We start from the raw sequence: 22,205 nt of genomic DNA, 5'->3' as shown, positions 1-22,205 counted from the left end.
AAAAAAAAACCAATCAGAGAGGACAAAAAATAAAAAAAATAAAAAAATAAATGAGTAAGGATGATGATGATAGATGTCGGAAGTATTTAGAGAGAGGAAAAAATTTGTCTTTCACAGTTCAATGATCTGTTCAAGAAAATGAAATAAAAATATTAGCTACTGGTAAGATATCTTAAGAGGCAATCTATTTATCAACTTAAATTACTGTATCTTTGTGACATTGTTCAATGAAAAGTGAAGTGAAATAGCTATATAAAAAGTACTGAAGTGGCAGAATGAGCTCTGTAAAATGTTAATAAGTGAAACAAGGCTATGATACAGTCAGCTCACTAAAATGAAACATGAGACAGTGAGATTTTTGTATTGGCACATCTATTTGTATTAAGTTTGGAGAAGTAAAAAATATTCTGTAATTTTGTAAACCTCTTGTACTCTTTTTTACTTGAGGACCACAAAGCAGAAAAATTAAAAAAACAAAGGAAGTGAAGCACATACTTAGGTACTATTTGTTAAGAATAATGTGCTACGTAATTAAATTATTATGAAAATAGCAAGCTGGATAGACGATAAAGGGCCTTTAGTCTGAACCAGGTGAACTCAAGTTGCCCTTTAAAATGGACTTTCTGTCATAAATACCAGGATAGACCTGTTGAAAAAATGTTGCCAGTATTTCTGATTAATGTGGGAAGAAAAGCTGTATTCATTGACTGATTTATTTGAAATCAGATGGGGTCAGTTAAAAAATATTTAATTTGTTCTCTTGAAACACTGAACCTAAAAGAAATGGACCTGAACTTAAATAATAATCTTTGGGCAAAAATTGCCCACAATTTTGATTGCTTTCCTAAGTGTCATGTAAACACCAGAACATGAAGAAAGAGCTTCTAATGATAGGAGGATTGATTTCAGATTCACTAAAACATCAGCCTTAATATCTTGCTTCTTCCTCTAATGCCAGATGTTCGTACCTAAGTAAGTACTTTAAAATGGTTAAAATAGCTCATTTACTGAAGCAGATAAATATTCCATAACATTCTTGTTTATGTTATTCGTATTTTTTTTGTAGTTTAAAGATAAACTTGTAAAGTCAAGTAACACAACTCATACAAGTTCTAAGTCGGTGAAGTCTAAATTTAATGATACAAATAAATACAAATTTGTAGAAATTATTTATATTTAAGTATTTTTATCATAAAAAAATCAGAGTTATTTTAAGAAGCAAACATTCCTTGAATATGTCTTTTAAAAAAGTCCTATCTGCCAAGAAACTTAAAGTTAACTGTTTGTTTTAGTGACAAATGGGGAAAAAATCTGAAATGATGGTGTTTTATTTACTCATAGGTGTTTTAAGTCTCTGGAAATGTACTTTTTTTTTTTTTAGAAGAATCTGATTTATACATGTTTTAGGAGCATTTATTCAACGAATATTTACTGAGAGTCTACCGTATGACTCAGTAATAGATGTATCTTATTATTACTGTAATGAGATACTGTATTAGCTGCTGAGTGTGCACAAGTGAAAGAAACAGGACCCCGCAAAGCAGTATGTGCCTTTGTACGTGCACTTGAGAAATCCTAGTTGTTGCTCTTGCTTAGTTGGGATCCCTGCAACCATTGGGGGAGCAGGTTTGGGGCAAACAGACTTGAATTGGGTGTTCTCTGTGCGTTTTGTTGATTTAGTTCATGTTGTCAAATTACTATTTTAAGTAAAGTTGTTTTCCTAAGCATTAAAAAGTTGCTTTTTTGGTAGCCTGAATGGGTTCCAGGGTGGCTCTGCCTTGACCAAATGTGCTGTGTGGTCCTAAGTCAATTCCCTTCCCTTTCCTGGATCTGAGTTTGCCTCATCCTCCTTGTGAGCCAGCTGTGTGACAGTCAGTGAGTCAGTGCCTGAACTAGGATGGCTGTTGGGGCAGGTGGATAGACACACTTTCTTTGTGAAAAATGACCCCTTAACTGTCACTTGCTTATACTGATGATTAGAGTGGAGAGATTTAAAAAAAAAAAAGTCATGCCTCTTAGTTAGGAGATAAAAATTTTAATAAATGACAGAATCACTTGCCAATCTGGGATGATTTGGGTCTCAGAGATGAGTAAGTTTTCCACAGACACAAGAAAAAGTATTTGTGAAACTTTTAATAGAAAGCATTTATCAATAAGAAAGAAACATAAGAGAAAGCTGAAAATGTTAGTTAACATATGATGTTTGTGTATTTACCAAAAACATGCTAATCTTGACAGGTAGGATTCAGTGGAAACCAAATGTTGTACAGTGTGTGTCTAGGAAGAAGCAGGTGGTAGAGGAGCTAATGAATGAACTTTTGTTGGTGAATATTGGTGTAGACGTTATTTTAAACAGTGTTCCTCTTCTTATGGGTTGAGGAGATAAGTGCATTTTCTTCTGTGTTTTGCACATGTGGAAGGGGAGGGGTTACTGCTAGACCGGAAGCTAAGAACCAAACCCTGACTGCTATTGGAAGAAAATGTCTTTTCTTCCTGAATATACATCTAAGGAGGGAGAAGCCAGCCTTGAGGATCAGGACAGACTCTTCATTTCTGGGCAGTATAACAGTCTTTACAGCTGAGCAGGGCATACTTTTTCATTCTGCAAGCCCTGCCCTAGGGCATTAATAGATATGAATAAATCTTTGTTTTTGTATGTTGGCAGTCTGCAGAAGCTTGGGTCACTGCAATTCTTTGGACCTTTTAGTATGCTTTAGTGGTGTTTGTGAACCAGGGCAGCATTTTACAGGGAAGATGAATGGGGTGTGTGGGGTGGTGGGCAGCACTCCCCCTGACTCTTTCTTTTCCATTTCACATTGCTGGTATGGGAAGAGCGATATGGGGGTGCCTAGTGTCTCTGAAGAGCCCTCTACTCCAATCCTTGGAACGAAAGAGCCTGGTTGGTTCCCCAGAAATGGTGGCTGAGGGTCATCTGTTTAGGCCTGAACTGGTTTTATGCTGAAGGAGCAGGCAGGATCCTTGAGCCTGGGCACTGTCCAGGACTGGGGTCTGGGAAGGACCCTCATCTGGGCCAGAGTCCCGATTTATAATGGAAAAGGTGCTTTGAACTGGTATGTTGCTGAAGCATGTCACCCTAGGAACTTATCACAGTGATAGAAGCCTAGATATGAACTGGGATTTAGGTTTCAGCTCTGATCATTGCTCTTAGCAGGGTTGTGACTGTTGGCTATTGACAGCTCTCTCTGCCTTCAGAGCAGGTATCTGGAAAGAGCTATTCACATTCACTGTGTCCACTTCCTCACCTCATGTCTGTCGTCTCTCCACAGCCTGCTGCAATCTGGCCTGCACTCCCACCAATCCATGGACACTGTACTTGATTGCTAAATCTCATGTGTACCTTCACTCCTTACCTGAGTTGATCTCCGTGCTGCAATTGAACACTCCCTTCTCAAAGCATGCTCTCCTCCTTTGGCTTCCAGGACATGACACTCTCCTGGATTTCCTCCCTGCCTAGGTTTTACCTTCTTTTTCCAGGGCTCTGTCCTTAGTTCTCTGCTTCTATGGCCTCATAGAGGTGGCAGCAAATGGTAGCTGAGAGCTTGGGCTTTGCTGCTGGGCTGCTTGGGTTCATACCTTGGCTTTACGTGCTGCTTTCCAGCTATCACTTAATCTCTCTCTGCTTTGGTTTCCCTGTTTGTTAAAATATGATACATGCTGGTGAATCGTGTCCTGAGAGTTCAGTGAATGCTGAAGGCCGCCATGAGCTCAGTGCGCATGTCTCCTTCCGTGGTGCTGCTGGGAAGTGATTTCTTTATTTCAGCAACACCCGAACACAGCACTTGGCGCCTAAGCTCTTAATGAATCGATATTTTTTCCTTCATAAAACTCCTGAGAGGTAGCTATCTAACAATTCTCATTCTTCAAATGGTGAATGAGAGACCCTAAGTAGGTTAGTGACTGATAGAACCACATAGCTGAAGAACTGGAACTCACTCATTGACTGCAGATCATTCAGTCCCCAGCACCCTTCACGCTCTCCTGTCCTCATCACTCCCTGAGAGCCCTGGGCCTTCAACCAAGGGCTTGTGCAAGGAGGAAAGGCATGGGGTTCAGAATTCACCACTTCTCACTCCTGAGACCTCAGGAGGTCAGTCGAATGCCTAAGCCTTAGTTTTCCCTATTAAGTAGAAATAATTTTCTTTGCCCTGCCTGTCATTCATGATTATTGTAGGAACAAAATGACATAATATATTTGAGGGCACTTGTACCAAGATGGTATTTTAATCATCTTATAGTTGTCTTGTAATTTATAATTTAAGACGGTTTGAAGCAAGACTGCCTGGATTCGAATCCTGGCTTTGCCGTTTGCCTAAACCCCCTCCGCTTCCGTTTTCTTATCTGCATAAGGCAATAATAGTTCTTTCCTCATGGAAACTGTGAACCTAAATGAGTTAGTACATGCAAGTGTTAAGAACAGGGCCTGGTTCAAAGTAAGACCTCAATAAGTGTTCAGTGGCTATTATTATCTGTTATTACATTTTAGTATCAGACAATTACCAAATGAAAGTTATGTTTCCTAACTGAAAACCCTGACTGAACGTGGCAAAATCTTCCAGTGGCAGAAACAAACAAAATTGTTGTGGACATTTTGCTCAAGGTCATGTCAGACTTCTGCTTAAAAAACCCCAAATCCTGTTTTTTTTTAAATCAGATATCTCTTGAAGCTTAAGACTGCTGGGACTGATGTGCCTACGTGTATTTTAAAGTCAGGGTTACTTGTTGAGCTGACCTTGTTTCATGAAGTGTGTACATGAGATAGCACTGCAGTGCGTTTTGAGAGAACATTGACGTATAAGAGAAACAGAAAGGTTAGATGACTTAGATTAGTATTTTTGGAGAGTAAACTGAAATTATAATAACTTCTATTTCTGGTGTGATTTGGGTTGGTGGAAGTATTAACTTATTTGTGTCATCGCTAGGTTTATTTCTTGACCATAACATTTTTTCAAAAAGGAACTAAAAGCCCATCTTTTCTTTACCATGTAAATTATTTACAATACAAGCTGTGGAAGTGTTTAAATTAGCAGTACTGTTCTTTGGAAGTACAGAGTTAGGATGTAGCATACCTTAATTTTGTGCCCTTTGAATTTGTTTTGTAGGAAGTCTGCGGTCTTGCAGTTCTTCAGACTGCTTTAATAAAGTGATGCCACCAAGGAAAAAGAGAAGACCTGCCTCTGGAGATGATTTATCTGCCAAGAAAAGTAGACATGATAGGTATGATGTAGAGACAGTAGATCAGAATCAGTGATACATATGTCGAAGATGCACATTTCTACCTAATTTAGTGTGGGTCTTCTAAGTGTGCAAATGCCAAGTGGAATGGGCTTTGCCAGTGGATTTTTCAAAATGTAATTATTTAATTATGTTTATTTTGTGTTTTAGTTTAAAAACATAAAAACAAATTAGGTAATTTGAATTCTTAGAAGTTAAAGTTTTATCTTAATCCATTGATTGCCCAAAACTTGTGCAGAGTTGATTTCTTTCCTTTTAAAGCCTTGCTGTCTGTGCCTGCTGAGGACCACAGAATTGGTCTCTTGTTCTTTAAGCGGGTCTCACTCATTCACTTCAACCACAGAGCTGGAGAGATCTGCCTTTACTTAATGGTCTGTGCCTACCCAGAGTATCAGCCAAGCTGAGGTTTATTCTCATATGGGTGAGAATTCGATAGAACTGTGAAAGCAAGACTCTTTAAATTGCTTCTCTTTTAGATAAGTGAACTTATTAATTTTGGTAACTCCAAGCGCCTGTTAGATTCGTTTATTTCAGACATCTTTATTGTTTCACCCACCGTTTAGTAAGTAGTTTTTTCTTCCTTGTTTTAGAAACGATGAACGAATGTCGTTGTCTAGTCTTTTCTACCTTTCTCCATCTTTCCCCATTCTGGCTTTGTGGGTCACATCACTAATGGGCCAGAATTTCCACATCTATTAATCCAGGGAATTTAAGTGAGATTTTTCTGTTTCTTTCTTGCTGTGATTCTTTGTATACTACAACTCAGAGGAGTAAGAAAGACTCTGAAAATGTAAAAATAATGTCATTGTTTATATCTCAAATGAATAGAAAATATTATCTAAAAGAAGATAGTAGTGATTTAGAAAATAATCACCAGCAATCTTTAGGCCAGTGATTTTTCAACTTTACAAAGGCAGGCTACTTTGATACTTTTTTGGTGGTGTGGATGTTATTATCAGAATTGTTAAATTCTAACAATCATATAACATTTTGTGACTTTATAGCACTTAGTATTTTCTCACCATAGCCTAATAAAATATAGTATGATAAAGCCAGATTTGAAACTGGCAGTGTAGTTGCAGTTTCTGAGTTTCATTCTTGGCCTTTCTTTTTTAAACAACTTTATTTACATACCATAAAATTCATCCATTTTAAGTGTACAGTTTAGTGATTTTTATTAAGTTAACTGAGTTGTACACATCATCACTACAAACCAGTTATGGAACATTTCCATTATCCCAATAAGATCCCTAATGCCCATTCAGTCACTCCCAGCCCCAGACAACCACTAATCTACTTTGTCTCGACAGATTTCCCTTTTATGGATATGGTCTTTGTGTCTCGCTTCTTTCACTAAGCATGATGTTTTTGAGATTCTTGCATGAAATAGCATATATCAGTATATCATTCTTTTTATTTGCTGAATGGTATTCCATTGTATGCTCTTGGTTCTTTTTTATGTATTTTTGAATAATTCATATATTATAGTGTCTCCAAGTTATTGACCATTTACAGGCTTCGAGCTGAGATAGGAATGCCTGGGCCCAGAATTAGAACATATCTATTTGAACACTTGGCCGGTATCCGCTTTTGTTTCTAGATGGTATGGTTACCTTTTATAGAAGAAATACAAAACTGCTGGTTTGCAGTTTCAGTAACCTAACACCTTATTATAACCATGTTCTTTTTTTGGTGTTAAAACCCAGACTAATCAGAGGTATATACTGATAGTCAGGTGAGTGTCTAGGTCGTGAATCAATGTTCAATAAAAAAGAATTATACCAAATGTCCAACAATGATAGACTGGATCAAGAAAATGTGACACATATACACCATGGAATACTATGCAGCCATAAAAAATGATGAGTTCATGTCCTTTGTAGGGACATGGAGGAAGCTGGAGACCATCATTCTCAGCAAACTATCGCAAGGACAAAAAACCAAACACCTCATGTTCTCACTCGTAGGTGGGAATTGAACAATGAGAACACATGGACACAGGAAGGGGAACATCACTCACTGGGGCCTGTTGTCCGGTCCCCCGGGAAGGGGGAGGGATAGCATTAGGAGATATACCTAATGTTAAATGACGAGTTAGTGAGTGCAGCAGACCAACATGGCACATGTATACATATGTAACAAACCTACACGTTGTGCACATGTACCCTAAAACTTAGTATAATACAAAAAAAAAAAAAAAGGATTATACAGTTGACTGTTGAGCAATACAAGTTTAAACTGCACAAGTCTACTTCTGTGGTTTTTTTTCAGCCAAACAGAGATGGAGAATATACTATTGAGGGATGTGAAACCCCACCTGTATGGAGCACTGACTTTTGGTATACACGGGTCTTCCAGGGCTGACTGGGGGACTTGAGTATGTGCAGATTTCGGTATAGGTGGGGGTCCTGGAACCAGTCCCCTGCATATACTGGGGAATTACCAAATATTATTTTCATATTCTTACATACTATGAAAATAAAAACTGTATTTGTAAATGCTTATATACACCACTAGGTAATTTATATATAAGGGATACAAAAATGTATATACTTGTAATTTTTATATCCAGATCATCATTTTAAAGCTATTGCCTCCTCTTCCCTCTCCATGTAGGGAGGATCACCTTCCTCCCCCTGGTTATTATGAAGTATGTCATTTTTGTGGAAGGTCACAGTTGCAACAGGAGGCTGCTGTGCTTCCTGATTCAGTTCTCCAGTTTATGCTGGGCTGTCCACAAGGCTAGAATTAGAAGAAAAAGGCAGAAGCTGGATTCTCTATACTTCTGTCTCCTGAGGTTTCTAAGGTTATACTAATTAAGAAACCACCCAAGGGATATTGTCTTTGTCAACCTTACATCAAAGTTTATTTTTTTCCTGGAAGCTTGGACATGATTTGATGTTTCTTTTTATTTGCTTAGTGTTCTCTTGAGTTGTCTAATATTGAGAGATTCTTCCTTAGACTGTGTTCTGTGCCCAGCCTAACTTGTAAGACAGAAGTCAGACATGAGTTGTAGGCTACATTAATAAATGTAGGCAAGACATTTCTTGCCATATCTCACCATTATTTTGTAGTTAGTTCTGGCTAGTGAGGTAGAAGGGAGTATATCAAATACCTTTTCTGTTCAGTTCTTACTGATTATTTGTTAATCAGAGAAAAACTTGTATTAAGTGCTTACCACTTCTATATTAGGAGTGACTGTGTTTAAACACTGTAGTTAAAAGCTGAAGCCTGCAAATGCAGGAAATAAAATGTTTAAAATATACTTAAAATTCCGATTGAATAGATGTCTGGTTTGGGTAAAAGAATATAAATTATCTGCTACTTAAAAGAACTCAGTATCTTTAAATAACTTAAAACTGTTTTTTCAATTTCCAGCATGTATAGAAAATATGATTCAACTAGAATAAAGACTGAAGAAGAAGCCTTTTCAAGTAAAAGGTGCTTGGAATGGTTCTATGAATATGCAGGTAGGTAATCATTTTTATCATCTAAGACTGATCCTTATGACAATAAGGAGTACCTTAGAGATGATTAAAAAATTTAAAAATGTGTACGTTTCAAATTTGGGTGTGTGTGTGTGTGTCCCTGTTAGAGAGAGGGAGAGGGACATAGCTGTAACAAATCACCAAATGGCCTATTTTATAGCCAGCAGCTAAGCCAAATAATTCAGAACACTAGGAAGGAACTGAAAAGATGAAATGACTTGGGAGAAATACTTTGGATTGCTAGGAAACCTATTTGGAATGCTGATAATGGGTGATTATTTGGTCAAAGCACCTGTGTTAAAATAAGCTTTGCTGCTTTGAACCTTTACTTAGTGCAGTGAAATTTCTTTATATTAAGTGTTTCTATTCGGAAAGATCATTTGGCATAAAATGTTTTGTCACTGAAAATGTCTTAAATTTAGTCTTTCTTTTTGCAACTTACTATAATTGGTTGGATAATATAATTTTGCAACCTGAGGCTTGTTTGTTATTGTGGCTTTGTGTGGTGTAAAAGAGGAAAAGGAAAAATTTTCAAACAAACTCAAGCTGAAGGCTCTTTTACCTTTCTTCTTTCTCACCATATTTCAGGCTCTTTTATAACTTATCAACTGGCTATTCTAGCAACCTTCAAACCAATTTTCCTGTCATCTCTTCTCCAGACAACCTGCCATGTACCACTGTTGTCTTATTTTTTTAAAACTAAGCTGAGCAGATCACACATACATTCCTTAACAACCCCAGCCACTCCCCTCCAATCCCAACCCTATCTCCTGGCCAAAAAAATCCCTGCTATCTGCAGGGTAAAAGACAGTGAACTCCCTGTGCTTTTGCCTGAAATGATTTTCTCTGCTTTTCCATCTGACATGCTCTTACAACTTTTAAACCCTTAATTACCTTAGTAGCCTTTTCTGAACTTCCACAGGATAGTGTTTATAACTTGTTATAACTTGTTTTGGTTCCCTTTTATTGGTATCAAAATGAGGAATTCCCCCTGTAGCCTGATCTGGCTATTTTTCTCCTATTCCCACCCAACCCTTTTTGTGATAAGAGCCTTGCCCCTATTGGCCACAGAGATTGGTCTAGGTGGCTGGCACATAACCCAGGCCAGGCCAGTCAGAAAAATCTTCACAGGGCTTTTCAGATTGAAGCTGGGAGGATCATGTCTTTCTCTTCTGGTGGAGGACTTGAGAGGTTATAGTTCAGATTCCTGTAGTTCTTCTTTGGACTTTTGTGAGCTACCCCAACATCTTTCTAATGGATTCTCTGTCATTCCTTTAATGAGTTTGATCTGGATTTTGTTTGCGGGGCATGGACACTAGTGCAGACACATGGATGCTGTTAGCATTTGTCTGTTTTCATGTTTACAGACAAATTAAACATGAATTTGTTTGATTCATTCAACCCGAATCTCTTGGAAACCTTTAGAATTTCTAGTAAAAGTGGTTGACAGCTGGGCGTGGTGGCTCACTTCTGAAATCCCAGCACTTTGGGAGGCCAAGGCAGGAGGATTGCCTGAGTTCAGGAGTTCGAGACCAGCCTGGGCAACACGGTGAAACCCCGTCTCTACTAAAATACAAAAAACTAGCTGGGCGTGGTGACATGCACCTGTAATCCCTGCTACTCAGGAGGCTGAGGCAGGAGAATCACTTGAACCTGGGAGGCAGAGGTTGCAGTGAGCCTAGATTGTGCCAGCCTGGGCAACAGAGCAAGACTCTGTCTCCAGAAAACAAAAGTAATTGACACTTTACCAGATATTCTGTAAATAGGTTCTGAATGAATGAAGAGCATTCTCATATTCTTATCACGCTGATTATGAAGATCTCTTGCTTTCCTATATTGATTCACATTTATTGTTATGAAAATGTTTTATAAGAAGGAAATTTTAAAGAAAAAGTACACTTAATCCCATCACCATAGCATAGTTATTCTGATTTCTTGATGTACCTTCCTTTATAAGCAAATACAGATTTTTTCATAATATAAGCCAAGAAAATAGCAAGGTATGACTTTTCTTCTTCTTTGCCTTTCTCTGACTTTAGAAAGGTGACATTTTGGACATAAAGATTAAGCTACATTACTTAAGTTCCTTGAAATCCCTGCTAAGTCGTTCGTTTTAACTCATCCCTTCAAGAAATTTGTGTAGAGGTGACTATTCCTATTTTTAGCCATCCCCTTCTTTTTCCCCCTTTTGCTATAGCTTGTCCATAGGGAAAATAACTGGCATTGGGAATAACTGAAAGCCCCATTGGCATGTGTTTTCATTTTGTGTTTCTCAACCACATTAACTGAAACTGTAGGTCAGTATTAGTCAAGAAAAATGAATCGTGAGAAGAACCAGTGTGACTAACAGGTTGTGCTGTAGGATGAGTCTGTGGGAGCAGGCTGTGATGCCACAGGCCCCCTAGATACCAGCACGAAGAGGGCTTGTAAATGAAATTGAGCCATGTTCATTTTCCATAGAAGAGAGCAGGCTGGTTTGGGCTGAGGATAAATGCTGACTCCCTGCCTTTTAATCTGGAGTAGAGTGGAGTGGAGGGGCAGCGGGGGCCTGGTGTGTGATTATTTCACGTGGATGGACCTTCAGCTCTTTCCAGAATTCTCAGTTCCACTTTGTACCTTGCCCTCTGCTTTCCGTGGCTCCTGAGGCCTGAGCCCAGCTCCTCCAAGTTTCTGTCTGGCCAGTTAACCCCAGTCATCCTCTGCACATTCTAGGATGCAGCTTCTCACTTTCTAAAATCTCCACCAGCTCAATTTCTGATCTCCAGAAATGTAATGAATAAACCCTTCTTCGCTGGGAGCTTTTCCTCCTGTTCTCTGGTTGTAGGTTTACTCCCTTTTGCACTTTGGTACTTTAGCTCTCTGTGACTTTAGAAAGGATCAGCTGGGAGGTTCAGGGGAAGTGTTTATTTAGACCTTGATCTGAACCTGGAATCCCATTTTGTTTCATTAGAATGAAGACAACCAGGCTGGGCATGGTAGCTCACGCCTGTAATCCTAACACTGGGAGGTCAAGGCGGGTGGATCATGAGATCAGGAGATCGAGAATATCCTGGCTAACACGGCAAAATCCCATCTCTACTAAAAATACAAAAAATTAGCCAGGCATGGTGGCATGCGCCTGAGGTGCCAGCTACTCGGGAAGCTGAGGCAGGAAAATCACTTGAACCCGGGAGGCAGAGGTTGCAGTGAGCCAAGATTGCGCCACTGCACTCCAGCCTGGGCAACAGAGCGAGACTGTCTCAAAAAAAAAAAAGAATGAAGACAACCAGTTTACATAATTTATCTAATAACTTCCACTTTCTGAAATACATCTAAGAATAAGGAATTAAACCAAATACACAGGTGTCAACATTGGTTTTACAGTTATACCAAAGCTCGCATACATAGGTCATAATAGTTCTACAAGTCCTGACTGTAGGCCCTTAGTCTATTTTGGGTTAAGTTCTATAGCAGAATTGTTTGGTTTACCAAAAATAAAGTCAGTCATGGAAAGTTGCAACAAATAATAAACTGGTCTGATAGCGAAGGAAGAGATGTTAAAAACTACCTAAGAGACCATGTGGGCCCCATTTGTCTCCATGATGTGGCATGCTGTAATTATGGGGCCATCATGAAAAGGTCAAATATCTTTAGTTAGGGGCCCCTACTTAAGATGGCAGGGAAAGTGGAAGGACCACTTCTTTCTGGATTATTGTCAATATATCAGCCTTACCAGATGTACCTCCAGTATCTTGTCACCTAGGGCATTTTATAGCTTATTATTTTAGATACAAGTGAAAAAAAAAAAAAGAAAAGAAAAACCTCTCTCAAACTTCACTTCTAACTTACTTTGTGTTAGCCAGTGGTGTATTTGTTAGCTTGCTTGACAGAGGTAATTACCTTAATTCTACAGGTAAATTTAGTGTAAAATACAACTAGAATCCCAACAAATCATGCGATTACAACTAGATTTAAATGTGTGCATGGGAGAGATGAGAAGAAAAGTGTTAGGGCTGGGTGCAGTTGGTCACACCTATAATTCCAACACTTTGGGAGGCTGAGGTAGGAGGATCGTTTGAGCTAAGGAGTTTGTGACCAGCCTGGGCAATATAGTAATACCCCATCTCTTAAAAGAAAGTGTTAGATGGCAGGGTTATTGGTAGCATTTCAATAATGGTGATTGGCAAACTATATTTTAACCTATTCTGGATAAGATATTACTTTGACAGTCATGCCATTGCAAATTATACTCTAAAATCTTGCTCTTCTAAAACACACAGACACATGTATTTATAAGTAGTACAGCAACACTATATAAAATTGGGAAAAAAGAAAAAGCATTAATAACTTACGTAACCACTGCAAAGGATACCTCAGCAGACCTTTGTTGAGGTCTTGGGTGCAGTCAGCAGAAGCACCGTGCTCGGAGTTCATTTTCCCGTGTGGGAAACAGGCAAATAAGTAGAGAAACATTATCTTTGTCGTGAACACTGACAGAAAGAGAAGGCAGTAGCCAGATTGGAGGATGCACGAGGGGTAGAGGAAGCCGGGGAACACCCAAGCCATGTGCAGAGGCATGGCAAATGCAGGCAGCTTGCTAGGCTTAAGAATAAGTTGCACAAGGGCCGGGCGCGGTGGCTCACGCTTGTAATCCCAGCACTTTGGGAGGCCGAGGCGGGCGGATCCCGAGGTCAGGCCGAGATCGTGCCACTGCACTCCAGCCTGGGTGACAGAGCGAGACTCCGTCTCAAAAGAAAAAAAAAAAAAAAGAATAAGTTGCACAGGCCGGGCGCAGTGGCTCATGCCTGTAATCTCAGCACTTTGGGAGGCCGAGGCGGGCGGATCACGAGGTCAGGAGATCGAGACCATCCTGGCTAACAGGTGAAACCCTGTCTCTACTAAAAAATACAAAAAATTAGTCAGGCGTGGTGGCGGGCACCTGTAGTCCCAGCTACTCAGGAGGCTGAGGCAGGAGAATGGCATGAACCCGGCAGGCGGAGCTTGCAGTGAGCCGAGATTGCACCACTGCACTCCAGCCTGGGCGACAGTGCCAGACCCCGTTTCAAAAAATAAATAAATAAATAAAAGAATAAGTTGCACAGAAAGAGCTTTTTTAAATCAGGAAGAATAGAAACCAAAGAGAGAGGAATTTTAAAAGAATTACAAAGTAACTTTTCCGCCAGCTCTATGCAACTGCTTCTCAATAAGCCATATCAGTAGATACCAAAAAGTATCTGTTGCTAAAAAAAAAACACCTCTTAACAAAATAGGAATAGATGAATATTTCCTTATCAGAATAATTATTCTTTAATCTGACAGCCTAAATACTTTAGGAGAATGATGAAAAGAACTTTTATTCATATAAATAAACACATATGTACACTTACAATGGGATAACATAAAATGTATTAATATTAGCTGAGAAGAATGAAGTAAATGTATGGGTACTGTCACAGGAAGATTACCAGACACAGTCAGTGAAAAAGGCAATGTGTAGAATTATAAGTACCTCACAAACCCATGTGTGTAGATGAACAAATTTGAAAACTGCATTTTAGTATATATTTGCCCATATATAGCAAAAAGGTCCAGGAGCATACATGTCTATCTGATAAAGAAAGGGAGAAGGCAACTTTCTTTTTTTACTGTTTATTTTACTCTGTATCTTCTCTATTTGAATATTTTATCATCTGAATGAATTGATGTGTAGTGTGTCTAATACACACATGAATGTGCACATGTGGATATATGTACTCTCAAACCAAAGAAAGCAGGCAATATATGTATGATAAAATGCTAAATGTCCTATTTGAGTCAAGAATGAGATAAGAATGTCCACTCTCACTACTCTTACTTGCCATTGTTTTGGAAGCTACCAGCCACTGCTGTTAGACAAGAGAAAGAAACAAGGAATGTAAATATTGGGAAGGAGGAGAGAGAAATGATCATTGCAGATGAAATGATTAAATTATTTTACACTTGGAAGGCCAAAGAGAATTGCCTGGGCAAACTTAGAAACACTAAATAAATGTGTATATATTCCATGCATATACAATTCTATAGATGGCTTATTTTGGGAAGTGTTGTTAAAGAAGCTCTTTAATAAATAGTTGTCTCTGCAGAGTAGGGAGGAGTTAGAGGGGACAACTTCACTTTTGGAACATCTTTATTTTTTATTTTCAAATGAAACTTTGTATCATGTTTATGTATTAATGTACAAAACTAAAATATTATTTAGTTTTCTTCTGATAATCAAGATAAGAAAACTAGGAATATATAAATATACATATATTTATATATAAATTTATATTTTTAAATTTATGTTTATACATTTATATAAAAAGGGGATAAAAGGGGACAAAATCCCAGAAAAAAGTAATAGATTTGAATATATGAAGCAAAATATTGTGTAACAAAGTAGAACATTTGTGATTAAAAGGAAAATAATGGCAACAAGAAAAAGGTATTTGCTTTGGCCAGATTATGAGGAAGGGCCTGAGTTTGAACTTTAGGGGGAGCCAAGGATTTGAAGCAGAAAAATGACATAAGACTTTCCAGCAGGAGCTCCCGGTGACTTTAATGTTCCTCCTTTGTTAAGAACAGCCACCTTATACTTTGTGTTAAGTGAAAGTCTTCTTGTTACTTTGTATTGAAGTTACTTCTGTACTTTGTCGCCCTTCATGGAAGTCAGGGACCATTTGCACCCTAGGCAACTACTGCAGTGCATAGCTCCAGGATGTGTCTAGCAAATGTTATGGGAATGAAATGGATACATACTAAGAAGGTGAATTCTGCTGGACTTGTGACTTGCTAGATCTAGAGGGTATGGGAGGATTGTAGAGCGTTTCCTATATTCTGGTATTCAGTCATTCATTTATTCCTTCATTCAATTTTTATTGGGCCACCTACTCTATGCCAGATGGTATGCTGAGCTTGTCAGAAGAATAAAAGAACTCTTGCTCTTGAGTTTAGAGGGAAAGACAGATGAGCTGGGACTTTGAATGCAGTGTGCTGAATGTGTGAGAACCATTCCTAGAATTGTGAGGGGTCACAGGACTGCCTGACCCAGCCTCTGCAGGTGGGTAGATTGAGAGGACTACCCCTTTGCTCTCAGTCTTAAAGGTTGAATAAGTTAGCCAGGGGAGTTGGGGGAAGGGAGAGGAGGGGACAGGAAGGGGACTAGAGGAAGATAGGCAGAGACACAAAGACTAATACCGTGCTGGGTGTATGTTCGGTGGTGGTGCAGAGTGAAGCCACAGGTAAGTAGGTGTTTCTGGACCTTAATTTTTATTCATCCAGCAATCTCTATTGATTCAGTTATTTCTGAGAAACTTGTTTTGCAGTTAGAAAGATACAAGACTGAAGAGGGAAGAAAGGCACTAGAACATAGAGAACCTTATGTGATAAGCCAAACGCTTTGGATTTTATCTTTTGGCTCTAGGGAGCCATTGAAGGATTTTAAGCCAGCATGGGATTGTGTTTGAAGTGGATCCCTTCAGTGGCTGTTTGCAGGGTGGGTCAGGGGGAGAAGACTCTGGAGATCATGAGGAGACTGCTGTAGTTGTCAAGAATAAAGCCTTGAAAGAGCGTGGTGCAGGAGAGGTGCAATTAAGAAATAATTAGAAGGTGAAATTGGTAGTACACTTGGTAATTCATTGGGTGTGAGAGAAAGGAGGAATACAGGATGACTCCCGGGTTTCTATTTCTGGGTGTGCCACCAGCTAGGACAGCATACAGGAGGATAAGCAGGTCTGATATGGAGAGACTCTGGGCTCCGTTTTAGTGAGGCAGTGTTTGAAAATGTGAAATGCAGGAGGAGTAGGTTTGAAGCAGATGAGTGTAGTTATGGCAGTTAAACAGGAGGTGGAGCAGCTAGTGATAAAGAGGCAAGTAGTTCAAAAGTAAGGAGAAAGTGTGATCTAGAAAGACATTTGGGTAGGACCTGACACCTTGAGTATGGTTGAAATTTCCTAGGAATAAAGTATATAGCAGTCACTAGAAGAGGTTTAAGGATGAATCTTTGCACATCAAATTTAACCATCTGGGAGAAGCAGAAGAACCCATAAAGAAGCCAAAAGAGGAGAGGAAGGAGGAAAGCCAGATGAGAGAGGGTGCTTCAAGAAGCCATGGGAAGAGACAGTTTTGTGAAGAAAGAACTGCTTCAGATTTTCAGACCTCATACAATGGTCAGATAAAACAAAGACTGAATTTGTCTGTTAGATTTGACATTTAGGAGACCTTGGCAAAAAGAATTTCAGTGGAGAGCTAGGAGAAGAAGAAACCAAATTCCAATGGTTACAAAGTGAAGGGGAGATAAATTTGAGATGGAATGTGTGGACGCTTCAGGAACAATCAGAGCTAATGCTAGAACGGAAAAGGGGGCCTTACTGACTTTATCAAGAACAGAGTGATAACTTGATTTTTTTCTATGTAAAAGAAACATTTATGTTTTTTCATATTTAATTTTATAGAGACTATTATGTGGTTCTTTGCTATGTTTCCAAAAGTTATTTTATGTATTGAAATTATTACCCAAGTAAGAGTAGAACATTAAGCTGTTTTAAAGAGCAGGAATTGAATTCAGCCTTAACTTTAGACAAATGCTATATACCATATTCCAACGATTGAAGGACATGGTGATAAGTTGATTTAAATGATTGTACAAAGTAGAGTCCTTTAAAGATACTGAAATTCCAGAATACTTTTCAACTTAGACTTGATTTTTTTTTTCCAAAAGGAGTTAATGGCCTTTAAGTCTTACTTGTTGACAGTATACTACTACTACAGTGGTAATAGTATAGTGTGCATGGTCAGATTTAATTTACATAAGACTGTATTTCACAGGAACTGATGATGTTGTAGGCCCTGAAGGCATGGAGAAATTTTGTGAAGACATTGGTGTTGAACCAGAAAACGTGAGTCTAACTTACTGAGTTCGGTGAATCAGTTGGTTATTTTTCATACTTAAATCTTTGTTCTTTAGTAAGTAAATAATTAAAAAGTAGTGGTATGTTAGTTTTTATGAAGCAATCTAAGAAATAAGTTCTAATTCTAGTTTGACTTATAAGCAGATTTTCCATTCTTGTAAGTGATATGGTGTAACTACAGTTATTTTTTCTCTCATTTAATTTCTTGTATGTAAAAGGTACAGTAAGCCAGATGCTTACAAAATGGTGTGTGGGCACATGTGCCTGCAATGACAGATCAACTGGAGACCACATTGTACGCTGTGTACCTTTGTGCCCCTCAGTAGTTGTTTCAGCCTAATGTAGAGTCAGTCTAGGACTTATAATTATTCATCATGATTTTGAGTAGATTGTAATCATCAAAAATTTTTCACAGATCTTTTACTTCCAATTGAATTCAGCTCAGAAAGTGATTGCTTTTGTTTTTTTTTTGAGACGGAGTCTCTCACTGTCGCCAGGCTGGAGTGCAGTGGTATGATGTCGGCTCATTGCAACCTCCGCCTCCCGGGTTGAAGCGATTTCCCCTGCCTCAGCCTCCTGAGTAGCTGGGACTACAGGTGTGCACCACCATGCTTGGCTAATGTTTTTTGTATTTTAGTAGAGACGAGATTTCACCATGTTGGCCAGGATGTCTCTGTCTTCTGACCTTGTGATCCGCCCGGCTCAGCCTCCCTAAGTGCTGGGATTACAGGCGTGAGCCATAGCACCCGGCCATGATTGCTTTTTATAATGTAAAAGCCCTAGGTATTTATTTTTAATTAGAGTGATTTTTATAGGCTTAATTATTTTTGCCTAATTCTTAGCATGTTGTTGAATATTTTTTCTGTTCCCACATCACCTCTCTTATACTAAAATGAAAAACTATGCTTATACACATGCCCTGCCTCATTAACTATGCAGTTTGATATTACATTAGCTCCAGTTTAACAAATATATCCAAGATCCTAAATGAATTTATGATCTGGAAGAGATCTCAAGAGATCATTCCCTTCATTCAGGCTGTTTGCAAGACATCTGGTGCCCAGGAATGTATGTCATGCTTTTACAGAAACTAGCAAAATTCACATTTTTTTCTTTAAACTTTTTATTTTACCCTTACCATTTCTGTGCTTCTCTCATCTATCTCAGCCCCCAGCAATGCTTTAAATTTTCTAAAGAGCCTTTGGAATGTCTTTCACTTATTACATAGATTTTTATCTTGTTTTTTTTTTTTTTTTTTAAATGTATTCCAGTTCAGGTATTTCAATAAATTACCCAACTTGGCATGAAGGTTTGGGGACACCTGGGTCAAAAGTATTTTGCCATAGACTGGGCCATAGGCACAAGAAAAGACCATTACATTGAATTTAAGAAGGAGGTTTTCTATGAGAGCTGGGCCAAGCTTGGCAGAGTGTTTTCTAAACAGTGTAGTCAGAGGGCTGAGAGTGAGTTGGGCTTGAGAGGGGCTCCGGAGGTTCCACATGGGGTACCGTAGTAAGTGTATGACAGAGGAGTGGCAGCAGGGCCTGGGCTTGAAGTTAGAAGCTGAGAAGATTAGGAGACAAAGGGCTTGCTGATACGTAAAAGATGAGCTGAGCATTTAGTCTCAGAGGCAGAAAAGCCTGTCCAGGATGGGAGAGCACTGACATTGATTCTAACTGAAGAAGAAAGGGAGGCACAGCTCTTCAAGTTTCCTCACCCCCAAATACCAGTACTCAGTAAAAGATAATTATTGTCATTCTTTTTTGGCAGTTATGAGTCCTTTAGAACTCTATTTCTGGCCTGGCATGGTGGCTCACGCCTGTGATCCAAGCACTTTGGGAGGCCGAGGCAGGCGGATCACCTGAGGTCAGGAGTTCAAGACCAGCCTGGCCAATAAGGCGAAACCCCGTCTCTACTAAAAATACAAAAATTAGCCGGGTGTGGCTACTTAGGAGGTTGAGGCAGGAGAATCGCTTGAACCCAGGAGGTGGAGGTTGCAGTGAGCAGCTGAGATCATGCCACTGCACTCCAGCCTGGGCGACAGCAGGACTCTGTCTCCAAAAAAAAAAACAAAAAAACAAAAAACTCCATTTCTGTAGGAATAGAAATAGCCTTAAAATTTAGAATCCTATTAAAGACTAAAAGACCATATTATCCAAGTATGTAGGCCGGGCGTAGTGGCTCATGCCTGTAATCCCAGTAGTTTGAGAGGCCGAGGTGGGTGGGTGGATCATATGAGGTCAGGAGTTCAGACCAGCCTGGACAACATGGTGAAACCTCATCTTTAATAAAATACCAAAATTAACCAGGCGTGGTGATGTGCGCCAGTAATCCCAGCTACTCAGGAGGCTGAGGCATAAGAATCGCTTGAGCCCAGGAGGTGGAGGTTGTAGTGAGCCGAGATCGCACCACTGTACTTCATCCTGGGCAACAGAGTGAGACTCTGTCTCAAAAAAGAAAAAAAAAGAGAATATTATCCAAATATTTATACTGTATGTACTTCAATTCCAAGCTGTCACCAATAGAAGTTGTATCATTTTATATCACTAAGAAAGAAAAAATGTTGCTAAATGAACTCTGACATGCTATGTCAATTGTGGATGCATTCCCGTTTCAGAGACATTAACATTTGTAAAACAAGTGGTGAAATACGGTGTTTTCAAGCCTTGTCTGCATTGATGGGCAAGCACATTTAAAGTATTTAAAACCCTCACCTTGCCTGATATTTATAGCTTATGAAATTAAGCAGGCTTGTAAAATTCAAGTCTATGTTCATTTACCAAGATAACAGCAAAATTCTTTATTTAAGTACTTAGCTTTCTTGTTAGTTAACTTATGAAAGTCTCTTTTTTATGAACTTTCCCATTATGAGTTTCTGTTTTGGCTGGTTAGCCATGTTTCATTCATACTTGTGTGTGTGTGTTCTTGTACCCTCACTATTTTTTTTTTAACTTAACAAGTGTTTATGTAGAATTTTTAAATCTTTTTGGTAGAGAGTAGAATAGAGATGGTTTGAGAATACCTAGTTTGCATTAGAAAATGTGAGTTGGTTAGTTGTCCTAGGTAAATTGATATACAAGAGTCAGAATTCCTAGAAACCTGAGGGATGAGGAGAAAATCCACTAATGTGTGAATAATTTGAAGAACTGTAACCCCATCTTTTTGGGAAATTCTTAGTAGCCCCTTGGTCTTTTAAGTCACCACTTTCTAACCTATTTAACAATCATTGCCCTTTAAGCAGTCATTACTAATCAGTCCTAGTAATTTACCTAGTAATCTAAATTTTTTAATCTAAAAAATACCTAATGACTTTCAAAAAATTGTTATGTACTAATTTATTTGATGAAAGATCCTAAAAATTTCGTAGGTTCTCACTGATACTAATTTCCAGTGAGGAAAACCATAAAGTCAGCATCAAGAGAAAGCTTCTCTTTACTCCGCTGGATGTAAATTAGACAAAGCTAGAGATTTTTTAGCCTACAAACTAGCTTATTGGCAGACAGATTAAAAAGAAGAGCTTCTGAATCTCCTAACTACTCTTGTTCTAGAGTTTTTAGTGGACATGTTGGCTCTCGGAGGCTCAGAAATCATTAAAAATGATTTCTTGCCTCATGTATCATGTTTTTATGTCATCCTAGTTCCTTTCACCATAGCCATCATCTGACCCAGATGGGCACAGGGGTGGTGTTTTGATGGTTTTGAATGGTTCTTTCAGTAGCTGAAATGTAGTTTCTATGTAAAGAGATCAAATTAACTGCCAATGTGGGATATCCTAGCCCTTGGAGAAACATGTGTCTCTCTACCTATTGCCTCTGTTTCAACACAGAGAGAGAGCCCATTAACAGTATACCTGATCCCCAATTTAGGACTTGGGTGTTCTTTATATATGAATGACTGTCCAGAGATAACCAGCTCTACAGAGTGGCTGGCAGAATGGTCCTAAGAAGGCCTTGTCCCTCTTCTTTACCTTTTTAGGACTGACCTTCTTTTTTAGTTACTTCTCACCTCTTCTAGGATCTTTGAGGTAGATGAGAAGGAAGGCTTCCTCCTCTTGTCCTAATCACCCATGGCCTCAACCCTGTCCCTGTGTAGCATTCCAGATAGCTTAAAGCTGGGTGCACCTTTGAAATGTCATTTTGTCTTTACACCTTTAGGGATTTATTAAAACTCACCATCAGTTCTCTGTGCTATCTTTTCTCTAAAATAGCTAAGTGAAAAAGTAGTAAGCAGTGGCGTAAACCAGAGTTGTCACCGTTTCTGAAACCTGTATGGTTTCAGAAGAGTCACAAAAGTACAGGTGGCACCTGGGGGCCTGCCCCTTCTTTACAAGTGATGGGACCATGCCACGGACCCTGGGCCCATTCCAGGCATAGTGCTGTCTTAAGTGGAATGTGGGGCTACTTTAAAATAATTTCCCACCAGTGTATATAGTGAATTCACAAACATTAAAGTATGTGTGCTCCAACTTCACTGTGTGTCTCCTCCTGTCCACCTTGTTATGTTTTAATACACTGTTCTACACCTTGCTGTTTCACTTAATACATCTTGGAGATTATTC

At 39.0% G+C, this 22,205-nt stretch overlaps 1 protein-coding gene across 12 annotated transcripts in view; it reads left to right on the top strand.

Annotated features, from left to right (window-relative positions):
- The window catches only part of DCUN1D4 (defective in cullin neddylation 1 domain containing 4), a 74,354-nt gene that overhangs the window by 26,586 nt on the left and 25,563 nt on the right, over nt 1-22,205 (top strand). For all 12 annotated transcript variants that reach the window (XR_010114109.1, XM_063611249.1, XM_063611257.1 and 9 more), the window contains 3 exons: nt 5,121-5,235; nt 8,632-8,723; nt 17,565-17,635. Coding sequence is in view for 11 of the 12 variants with exons in the window: in XM_063611249.1 (XP_063467319.1) it covers nt 5,121-5,235; nt 8,632-8,723; nt 17,565-17,635 (278 nt within the window). In the remaining variant the exon portion in view is untranslated. The remainder of the gene's footprint in view (nt 1-5,120; nt 5,236-8,631; nt 8,724-17,564; nt 17,636-22,205) is intronic.

The sequence above is a fragment of the Symphalangus syndactylus genome, chromosome 10 (genome assembly GCF_028878055.3).
Source record: "Symphalangus syndactylus isolate Jambi chromosome 10, NHGRI_mSymSyn1-v2.1_pri, whole genome shotgun sequence".
Taxonomy (NCBI): Eukaryota; Metazoa; Chordata; class Mammalia; order Primates; family Hylobatidae; genus Symphalangus; species Symphalangus syndactylus.
This window is presented reverse-complemented; position numbering and strand designations above follow the sequence as displayed.